This window comes from Nematolebias whitei, chromosome 14 (genome assembly GCF_014905685.2).
Source record: "Nematolebias whitei isolate Nwh7 chromosome 14, NemWhi1, whole genome shotgun sequence".
Classification (NCBI taxonomy): Eukaryota; Metazoa; Chordata; class Actinopteri; order Cyprinodontiformes; family Rivulidae; genus Nematolebias; species Nematolebias whitei.
This window is the reverse complement of record NC_056511.1, coordinates 10,648,011-10,659,408: the sequence shown is the minus strand read 5'-3', so window position 1 is coordinate 10,659,408 and position 11,398 is coordinate 10,648,011. Positions and strand designations below refer to the sequence as shown.

Sequence of the window (11,398 nt, the reverse complement as noted above, 5' to 3'; positions counted from 1 at the left end):
GCCATATTTGATTGGACGATAGAAAAATAGGCGTGTCTGGCCGGCCACATCTGATTGGACGATAGAAAAAAGGCTGAACGATAAAATGCCGTAACCACTGACACATTATGTCTACAAACAAGGCGTTATTGGCAGATTGTGTTAACCACAGGCATCTTATGTCTATGGTGTTAACCGGTTCGACATTAGCGGCGTCTCAGGTTCAACACTGGCGGCGTCTCGGTTCGACATTGCTCCAGTATATTGCCGCGGCGTCTCCATAACTTCTTTTTTCGACTCTCTTAACACAGAACTTCCGGTTACATTTCAAAATAAGAGCAACATAACTGGGTAGTGGGGAGAGCTAAATGTTAGGTTTTTTTTTTAATACCTAGCCATAACATTAAAAAACAAATTCCATTTTGGTTGTTGAAAAATGTGAACAAAGTTACAATCGATTCATAAAGAAAGAAAAATATTAATGATACTTAAACTGGCCTTGGGACAAAGAATGTTTCCTTTAACTTCACATTTTCTTGTTCAACTTGCAGTCACTACAGATGAGTGATTGTCAGTTTCTGTCAGATTTCTGCACCTGGAGCCGGTATTTCTGTTTACTGGTTAACTTCCTCAGCTGTCTCACATTTTAAAGGTCAACCCTACTCCATGTTTCAGTAGAAAACAAGCACATTTAGGAGTCAGTACATAACCAGACTTTTGGTCCTCACACCTGTACCCAGTTGCTCATGCTGCATGATGAGATCAGATTTATCCATATTTTAGAAATTACATTTAGCTTAGTCGACAAAACAATACAAATGAAGACCGTCTTAAAAAACCTCTTGGTTTTGCAGTAAGCAGCCTGATTTCAAACTGACATCTTGGCCAAAGGTAAAATAAAAATCTTTTGTGTTCTCAGAAAAGTTGTTTCAGGACCTCCAATAAACTTATGTACTCATCAAAGCACACAAGACAGATTCAGGAATTCTCTTTGTTTTCCAGATTTCACATTTGTTATTACCTTAAAACATACTCAGACAACATTTGATGCATCATTGAATTTTTTTTATTGTGTTTATTGGGACATCCATTTTTAGAAGTCATCGTAGCATCTGTTGGAAACACAGAACATAGCACAGTTAGGGTGTTGCTAGTTGTTACTTAATCCTGGATTGGATTTTAAAGTTAATTTTGATATTTTTTTCACAAGAAAAAAAAAGTTGATTTCCTAAAGTTTAACTATAAATGAAGGAATTTGTGCATTCAGGTAATTGAAAATTAAGTAATTTCTCTAACATCCAACCCATTTTAGCCACTGAGCCATACCAAACACCCATAATCTATTCTTGAATGAATTATTGACTATTATTGACAAATTGCAGACTTTTTATTGAATAAGTTATTACTCATTATTGAGTAATGAAAGTCAACATCAGATGTTGGTCAACATTGTTGAGCAACATCTAGGGGTCTTCTAGAGTCAGTCTGAAGTGAGAGTGGTCCCTGACATGGCAGAAAGACATAGATATAATTAACAGCTTTTATTTATTTATTTTTCAGCTAATAACAACTTTTATTTATTTGTTTTTCATATTTTTCAGTTATACACAGCTTTTAAATATTTATTTTTCAAGTATTAAGAACTTTTATTTTCAGCTTTTATTTTGAAAAGGAGCTGAGTGGAGGCTCACTTTACCTCAGTGCGTTACGACAACAACGAGAGAACGGTCCAAACTATCGTGACCTACAATAAACGTACTTCAATAAAATGCATAAGTGAAAACATAACATACTTTATAAGTACAATAAACCATATTTCTTTGTCAAACATCGCAAAGAAACGTTACCTCATCAATGACTCGTGACTTTGAGGGTTACCCATAGCCAATCAGTGTTCGCCGCCGACAAACGCCTATTCGCCAGAAACGCCCACTTTTGGTCTGCAGAGAACCCCTTCTCACTAAAACAGGATTACCCGTCAGGCTGCGTTACAATTGTCCCATGCCAATTTAAAAAATATACGAGTTTTCAGCAGACTTTAAGGTGGTCTTAGCAGTTCTTATTAGAGTTTGGTCAAAAGTCATGAACTTGAAAGAGATGTGGGAAATATTTTAAAACATGTTGTGTAATTCAAAACACATTTGATACCCACTAAACATTTGGTTTTATCCAAACTTGAAAAAAAATACACATTTTATGTTTCTTTGTTTTTAAACTTTAGAAAATCCTTCTGAATAAAATCCAGATGCGAACTAACGTACCAGTGATAAAAACGTAAGCCCACCTTTGTCATCACCGAGGTTTTACTAAAATCCTCTGACTGTTACCAAGTATTAGATTTTATTTACTAGATCTTTCAAAGAACACACGTCATTATTTATATAATAAAAACCTAAATTGAGCACAGAAGTCTTCTTTCACAGAAAACCACTAAACACAGTTTTGAGAAATGATACAATGTTTATTTTCAGCCTCTAAAATGCTCTTTATTAAAGTAAAATTTAAACGTCTTTTAAAAAGTAGTTTATTTAGAACTTGTTGTGCCTCCCTGCAGGAGCTTCAAGGCGTCCCACAGAGCCCCGCTTCCACCTCGATCTGGACAGGACAGAGCCGTGGTCCTTGTCCTCCTCCCAGAGACCGTCTCCCTTCCTGCCAGACGTTTCGGCTCACAGCAGCCGCTCTTCCACCCCAGAGAGGAGAGGCTCGCCTCTGCCCGACAGAGAGACGCCCGGCTCGTCTCTGGAAGACGATGCCGCCGGTCTCAGGCAGAGGGCGAAGGGAGAACGGGCACCATCGAACGACCTCAGCGGCTCCCCGCGCCGAGGCTTCCACCAGTACTTGTCTCGCTTTGACGACGCCATGAAGCTCCGAAGTCAGCTGGCCAACGAGAAGCCGGCTCAGGACGCCGGGTCCGACTCAGAGGAGTTGGATCCTTTCAGGATCTTCAGGCTCGTTGGCAGCATCCTGCTTGCCGTCTTTGTCAGGGGTTTTGTCTGCAAATATCTGGTAGGTCTACCTGTGGACGTGACGCCACAAATACTTCTTTGTGGGGTTTTTTGTTTGTTTTCTTTTTAATACATATTTCAAGACCTAATGACCTGAAATGTGAAAAAAGAAAACGATGCATAATGGAGGTTTTTTCTGTTGTGTTTTTATTTTTTGTATTCCAGTCAATATTTGCTCCATTTTTGACCCTTGAACTGGCCTACATGGGATTATCCAAGTACTTTCCAAAGGTGAGGTTTCATTTAATGTTTTCTGTGTATTAGCTGTAGATAAAAGTGAACTGGATACAGTCATATTAGTCTAATATTTCTCATCGATTAAGTGCTCTGGTTGATTATTAAAGACAACAGATGCATACTTGAAAAGTTTACAATTTGCTGTTGGTATTTTCCAGGGGCCTCATTGGGCCCTTGAGCAAGGCCTTTAACCTCCACCATCTGCTCCTCCGGGTGTCCTAGATAGCAGCCCTCTGCTCCACACAGAGGGCTGTGGTAGCTTGGTGGTTTGTGGTTGTGTCAGGAAGGGCATCCGGCATAAAAATAACTGCCAAGTGTTTGTGCGACTTAGTTCACTGTGGCGACCCCTGAAGAAGGGAGCAGCTGAAAGAAGAAGAAGAAGAAAATATAAAATAAAATAAAAAATTCCAGGGGCCTCATGTACAAAAACTTGCATGGATTTTCTACTGAAACATGGTGTACACTTAAATCGAGAAAACTGTGCACAAATCCAGATGTAATCAAAATGCGTACGCATTAATCCAAGCACGCTTCCTTTGTACATCCCACTCAACGTAGAATTGAGCGTACATGAGGGGAAACCCAACTCCTGTTTTGACACGGCTCCATTTAAGTGTACAAATGGATTTAAATAAGTCCTGCATCGAAAAGCACTCAAGGAATCTGAGTTGGAGACTCTTCTAAATGAGGTAGAGGTGCAAAGAAACATTCTGTTTGGCACGCTGTCCTCTGGCATTAGCACCAAGTGCACAAGGAGTGAGTGGGACAATGTGTGCAAAGCTGTAAATGATGGGGGGTCAGAGCAGCACACAACCACAGAAATTAAGAAAAAATGATCAGACATATTAGGACGTATATTCGTACCCCCATCCCGCACCGTGCCAGCTTGTAGTCTGTTCCCAACCATGCTGTTCATTAGTATGAATGAATCGTGTGAACCAGACCACCTCGCCACAATGTCGGTTAGTTGCTTTTTCACTTCACATATAATCTGCACACTGATTGAATGAAAATGCTTCCAGTTAACTTAAATGCATTCATCCTGTGATGGTGATTTTATAGCACTGTGCGTGCAGTCGATAGCTCCGATTACATTAGGAAAACCGGCTGTTGCTGCAAATTGTACTTTAATGTTGACCTCTTCAACTACAATGTAGAGAATTTGATGAACCTGATTAACATATGGATAATTCCATCTCAGACACCTGGCATGGCTCAAATCAGGGTCGACTGGAACAGTCCCGATCGGACTGCCAGCTCCCTCTGGAATGCCCCTGTTGTTAGGAACCCCAGTGTGGTCAGCAGCTGTATGTGCACGAGCAGCGCACAGCTCCTCACTGTTGTGCTCCAAGACCGACCGCAGCTCCAGTTCTAAAAGGATTGACCTTGGACCTAAAACATCTAATGAGCCAGTCGTCACTGTGGGCCTGAAAATCCTCTCCGTCTCTAAATACACGCTCTCTGCGTGTTGCACCATTAGCTGTACCTCTGATAAAGCTAAAGCCATTAGGCCTGTCACAATAATAAATTTTGATGGACGATTAATTGTCTCAGAAATTATTGCAATAAATGATAATATTGTTTGAAATTTGACAATAATTAGTAATTATTGTCGGTGTTTAGATTAATACATCGCCCAGCAAAATTTATTATCATGACAGGCCTAATGGCTTTAGCTTTATTAGAGGATAAAGCTAAATTTGACAATAAATAGTTATTGTCAAATTTAAAAAGAAATGTTGGTTAAGTTTTGTGTAGTACCTTTTTTTGACCACGGGATTCAGTATAAGACTGTTTGAACCGAAGGATGGATAGTGAGGGAGCGAGCAGCATGTCTCTTTAAGAAAATGGGAGGGAGGCCCCTTGACGTGACATGGGCTGTCTCTCCTTCCTGTTTTTCGCTTCTCAAAATGGCGGACAATCTGTGTAGTTTGAGCTCTTTAGCATAGCATTTTTCCACACAAAGCTTTTAAGAAAAAAAAAATAATAAAAGCTTCTTTTTGCAGAAACAACTTTTTAGACAAATGTACGGGTTTCAACCGTGAATTTTTGGAGCTTTGACAAGACGGATCTCTTCCCCCCCCCCGAGGTCGGCCTGTTAGCTTAGCTTGTAGCTTAGCTTCTCGGCGTAGCTGCTTTTAACGATCCAAAAACACAATTTTAGATGATTTAAAACAGATTTTAAGGAAAAAGGGAGGGGTCAGTGAAGATCACCGGAGTTGAGCTTTTTGTCATCCAGCGTCTTCAGTAGAAAGAGAGACACGAAGAAACAATAAAGCCGATAAATGAAAATGAGGTTGATAATTTTCATTTATCATGCGATTAATAGATTTCTCGTTTATCGCGACAGGCCTAAAAGCCATTGTTGTTAAAGGTATTTTCTGCACTACTATGCACATGTTTTTATATCCACTCATCTAATTTCATACATGTGGATGTATTAATTGTTCATCATGTGTGTCCGGTGTGTAAAATAACAGTTTCCCAGTATCACCTCTAAGTGTTGCCGATGAACCAATAAGTATAGAAAAGTGTGCACGTCAGCCATGAAGTTGGCATGGGGCAGCTAACATTTCCACGGTCCTTTAATTCTTGATACATCTAAAGGTTTGTGTGGAAAAACGGCGTGCGCGACGTTTCCATGCATACGCACCTTTTGTACATGAGGCCCCTGGTCCGGATAAGAATGGAAAAGAGAAATTAACATAAAGATAAATGTCTGACTTTAAAAAAGCTCGATGGTAATGTAGTATGACATATCCTGAGATATATTCATACTGTTAAACGGGTTCTTTCATTTTTCTGGACTGTGTAACATACGTGCGTTGAATGTAATAAAAATGTGGACGTGAGACGTTAATTATCTTTGACTCACCAAGCGAGTGGGTCATTTATTAACAGAATCAAGTTTAACACATCACACATTTACATTAATTGGCAAGAATTGAAAAATAACGACATAATTAATCAGCTTTACAACCAGGAAAACCATACGGCCATGATTTTCCGTTGCTTCACCACAGACATTTCTGAAAACATCTGGATTAATTTGCTAGCAGATAGGAGAGTTTAAAGATGGAAAGTGAAGTTTGTCTACAGAGAGATGTGTGAGGGAATTTGTCTGTTTTAACCAGAACATGCACGCTCCTTCGGAAATCAGCTTGTCCCAACAGTACACTTTTGGTGAAGGTCGACTTTTACCTTTTCTGAAGATAGATCAGTTCCGGCGTGAAGTCCCACTTCTAGCCACTGTTCAGCGTCTCCGTAAGAACAGCTAAAGACCTCGAGAGTCGTGTGAGGTTATCCAAACAGAAGTTATAATTCCCAAAATCGTCTCGGGTTCAGCTTGATTCTAATTCAGCAGCATCCTGAATGCCCGCGTTCTGCATTCTGGAACTCCCAAACTCTCTGCATTCTGAATTCCAAAAACTCTCTTGAACTGCTACTCCATCTTCAAGACTGAGCTTACAGCAGCTTCAAGACTGAGCTGAACTCTCTGAACTCCAAAAACTCTCCTTGAACTAGGAAGTGCCCACATTTTAAAGAGCTCTACTTCCGGTTCATTTGAGAGCCTTTTGATTGGTCGATGGACCAAAGCAGAGGTGTGGTTTGTGATGTAAGGTGTTATTAAAAGTCAAGGAAAAGATTCAGATTGTTTAAGAACAGACAGAAAGATATCATGGAAAAACCAGACTTCGTGGAGCCACTCACCAAGTATCTCGCTGTAAAAGTTAAACATGACATTTCTTTTCAGTAAACTTTCAGTTGACCGAAACTCGAACTTTGACACACTTACAAATTTGCTCACTTCAAAGCAGACGATCAAGAAATTGAATCATTACTCTGTAACGTACTCTAACTTGATTTCACTTTGAATTGAGGAATAAAAATCATTATTACTGTTTTAAGTAAATAAAAATGAGTAGTTCACTTCAACATGTAAACATTGTTTGAACTAACACAATTTGATTATCAAAACATTTGTAAAATAGTAATGATCATAGCGAATTGTCTTTTTCCACTTGATTAATTCAAGAAAGAAAGTCTCAGGATCGATCAACCTGTATTTCTGGATGCAAATCAATGAAATGACAGTTTCTGACCATATAATCCTAAGGTCAAGTTTTGACATCAGGTCAAGTTCACTACAGTAATACAGGTGGTTTTAGAGCAGGTTCTCTACTAATGTTTATAGTTCGAGCCTCGTATGTTGTTTGGGGTTTAGAGTTTTGTTACTGTTTTTTGTTTGAATCCCCGTCAGTGTCTGTCGGTTATTAAAATATTTTTCACGTTTTCCTGTTTATAGGTGGAGAAGAAGACCAAAACCACCGTGCTGACCGCTGCCCTGCTGCTGTCTGGCATCCCCGCTGAGGTCATCAACCGCTCCATGGACACCTACAGGAGGATGGGGGACGTCTTCTCCGACCTCTGCGTTTACTTCTTCACCTTCATCATCTCCCATGAGATCTTGTTGCTGATTGGCTCAGAGACTCCCTGACCTGAAGACTGCAGCACTTCCTCTTCTTCTCGTTCCTTCTAGTCCCAACAAGGCATGCTCATTTGCACCCTGTGGTGATTTTCTGTTGTTAACTCTCTGAAGGTGAATCTGCTGCTTTATGAGCGGGGCTACACAGTATCTGAACGAGTGCTTGGCGTTCCTGCCCTTCAGGAGTCCTTCTAAACACTAAGTTATGCGAGAGTCCAGTGTTTATTACAGGCCTGTTTGTGGTTTTTAGATTTGAGCAGAAGCTCTTAGGCAGAAGGAAGGTTTGCTGTAAGAGTTTGTGTAGAAAATACCATCTTAGTACTTATTTGAGCTTTTTTTTTTTTACTTGAAATGTAATACAAGTTGTGCTAAGTCTGACAAAGCCCTAAACAGCTGCACATTCAGGGAATACCTCTAAAATAACACATCAAACTGGAATCAAAATGACAGGAAAAGCCAAGATTGTTCCAAAAATGAGCCGGTTTCATCCAAAAGGTCCAAGTAGGTGGCGAGTCTTTCCTCCTCCAGTGGCTACATTTTCCTTATTGAATATTTTATGAACTTTTTGACTTGATCTTCTTTAGTTTAGTTGCTCTTAATTCTGTTTCGGGAACCTAAAATGTAACAAACTGTTCTGTGTTGGTAGAAAAGAGGTTTTGGAGACTTGTGTTGCAAATAATCATCTGCGAGGTAAAAAAAAAAAAAAAACTAGTTCTGAACAAAAGAGAAATTGCTCGACGGCAGCATTTCCAAAAAATGTATTGCTCAGATTTCCTGTTGTTTTGTTAAATTAATGGCCAAAAACAACAATTGGCTTCCCTAATTTCCCAAAAATCATCAGCTGAAGCTCTCGTCTCCATCAACCTCTAATTTGATCCTTTATTTTTCTGATTAATCTCAGAGATGAGCCTCAGATGTGATGTTTAAAACGTCCGGTGTCTTGTTTCTTCAGTCGGTTATCACTTAAACTCACTAATAATGTGGAGAAATGCTTCATTCTTTATACCCATTAAGTCGTAGCTACAAATGAGCTCGAGTGCTTTCATTAAAGTCTAGTAAAGAAGGTGAGACAAGTGAAAACCCAGATTTTGAATGTAAGCCCTTCGGTTGTTTAAACCTGAAAACGAATATGGACTTCTTTAAGGATCGGCTGCAGCGTGTCGGTCCAAACTGTTTAATTTGGGAACGTGTAGCGTTTGTTTGTGACATCACTTTAATTTATCCTTTCTAGAAAAGGTTCACCTGAAACACGAGCCAGTGTCTCTGTCTGGATCTTGTGCAGAAGCTTTTAGTCCTGCAGTTTGTAAAAAGGTTGTTTTTTGTGCCTCTGAGCTCAAAGTTGCAGTAAGTTCATACTCAAATGAAAAAGTTGTTGGTTTGTGTTTATGCTCTGTGTGTGTGTTTCTGGTGAAGTGTCGCTTTGCTCAACTTTTGTACATTATTCTGCCTAAATCTTTGCCGTCTTCTTTCATATTTTAATGTAAATTAATTTATTAATGATTTATCCCCCATCCCCAAGTCTATGTTTAATGTGATTTATCTTACTGCTCGTCTAATCTATTTGATATTTTTTGATAATTTTCCTGAAGAACTGTTTTTAATGGCTATGGTAATGATGATCTTGACAGTTTTTGCTTCAGATTGGACAGTTGATGCCAAATAAAATCTCTTGTGCAACTTATTCCGTTTTGCTTTTCGTCTTCTTGGGTTTTCAGCTGTTTAACTAGAATAAAAAGGATGTTCAGTGATTGTAAAATTCTCTTGTAAGGTCAAAATTATAACTCAGGTTTTTGAGTTTATGCTAGTTACTTACCATACGTATGACGTGATGCGAACGACAATAACATTGAATAATAAAATTCTAACCATATTTGTACTTTTTAAGATCAGGCTACTGTGGAAGCCATCTTTAGTGGAGTTCACTGCCAAACATTAATCAGTTGTAGATGTATAGCTAATAATTTAGCTTCTACAAGTTTTATAAATCTGTGGTTCATGACATATTTTACTAACAATCTAAGAGACAAATGAACATGGGGGGGGGGGGGGAGTTTTATAGACTGCCTGTTTTTTTAAATAAAAGTATTTATATAAATTCATCTCAATAAAATTTAATAGTAAAGATAATAAAATACAATATATTATAAAACATTTTTGTTTTATTTTATAATTAGAAGTCATAAATATGCAGCAGCAGCTAAACTGCAAAAATATATTTTTTAATTTGCGCTTGCGACCTCCAGCCGCGGGGTGGCGCTGCTGTTAAAGCTAGTTTGGACTTTCTCCGAGCTTCCGCAGTTTTTCATACGTTCGCCACTCGCGCAGGTTCATGCGACACAAACAAACCCTACAGTAAAGATTCGTCACTATCCGTCAAGTAAATTAACTTTTTACGAGAACAGTCTTCGTGAACCCGGAATGGGCCGCGAATTGAGGTATGTCCAAGTTTTCGGAGCATTCAAAACGCCTTTAACCGGCTGGTAATGACAGTTTCCCTCCTGAAACGCTACAACTAGCATGCTAGCTAAGCGTGCGCTAATGCAGGTTTTCTTCATTTCTTGTTCAACCGAGGGTCTAATTGTTGATTTTATCGCCCCCACAGACACTACAGGAAGCGGTCGGCCTCCCGGTCGAAGAGTCGCTCCCCGGAGAGACGCTCCAAGAAAGACGATCGAGACCGAAGCAGGAGAGACCGGTCGCGGAGCCGAGACCGCCGAAGGTCCCGATCCAGAGACAGAAAAAAACCCAGGTATGTTTACGTTTATCCATCTATGACGTCAGCAAGGAACTACTGTAATACAAATATGCTTAAATTTTGATAAACTGTAATGTTACAATTGTTTTTGTCATTTTCTTGGACAGATCCTAAACCACATTCAACTCATGATTAAAATATACTCATGGTCACATTTTCATTATCAGGGCTTCTTTGTAGCATTGTGGACATAATGTTATGCAAAATGTTTTGATCATCATTAATTTCTTAGATTAAATCCCCAATCAAAAAAAAACAACAACTGAGGTTTGTGTTAATTTTCTCCCAACATGTGTTGTTTTGATTAAGAACATCTAGCATCATAATGTCGACCAAAGTCATACTTGTTTTTATGTTCACCCATTGTCTGTTTTGGTCACATAATCTGATCGTCTTGGCCAGACGTTCGAGGAGCAGAGAAAGGAGAAGGTCCAGAAGCCGTGACAGAAAGCGTTCCCGGAGCAGAAATCGCAGGTCTCGAACTGCCAGCCCAGCAAAGAGCAAGAAAATCGATGACAAGTGAGACATTTTTCTGATAGATAAATATTGACATATTTCTTTTTTTTTTACTTCTTTCGGCTGCTCCCTTCCTTAGGGTCACACAGCTTGGCTATTGTTTTTACGCTGGATGCCCTTCCAGATGCAACTACAGACCACTGAGCTACCACTGCCCTCTGTGGAGAGCATGGAGCTGCCATCTAGGGTGCTCATGGGAGCAGATGGTGGGGGTTAATGGCCTTGCTCAAGGGCCCAGGGTGGAGGCAGGTGTGGGTTCTTCACCCTTCCCACCCACATTTTTGCCGTTGTCATTCCGGGTGGTTGAACCAGCAACCTTCCAATCACAGGCTCATCTTCTCTAACCTTTGCGCCATCTCTCCCCCTTTATATATAGTGTGTGTGTGTGTGTGTGTGTGTGTGTGTGTGTGTGTGTGTGTG

At 39.7% G+C, this 11,398-nt stretch overlaps 2 protein-coding genes across 2 annotated transcripts in view; both read left to right on the top strand.

The window, feature by feature from the left end:
* Positions 1-8,202, top strand: part of camlg (calcium modulating ligand) — a 10,075-nt gene extending 1,873 nt beyond the window's left edge. Inside the window, exons 2-4 of the mRNA XM_037687852.1 lie at positions 2,534-2,985; positions 3,150-3,215; positions 7,528-8,202. Coding sequence (XP_037543780.1) covers positions 2,534-2,985; positions 3,150-3,215; positions 7,528-7,719 — 710 coding nt within the window. The 3' untranslated portion in view covers positions 7,720-8,202. The remainder of the gene's footprint in view (positions 1-2,533; positions 2,986-3,149; positions 3,216-7,527) is intronic.
* Positions 8,203-10,007: 1,805 nt separating this feature from the next.
* ddx46 (DEAD (Asp-Glu-Ala-Asp) box polypeptide 46) overlaps positions 10,008-11,398 on the top strand; it is a 13,481-nt gene continuing 12,090 nt past the window's right edge. Inside the window, exons 1-3 of the mRNA XM_037687833.1 lie at positions 10,008-10,142; positions 10,310-10,456; positions 10,865-10,981. Of these exons, the coding sequence (XP_037543761.1) occupies positions 10,126-10,142; positions 10,310-10,456; positions 10,865-10,981 (281 nt within the window). The 5' untranslated portion in view covers positions 10,008-10,125. The remainder of the gene's footprint in view (positions 10,143-10,309; positions 10,457-10,864; positions 10,982-11,398) is intronic.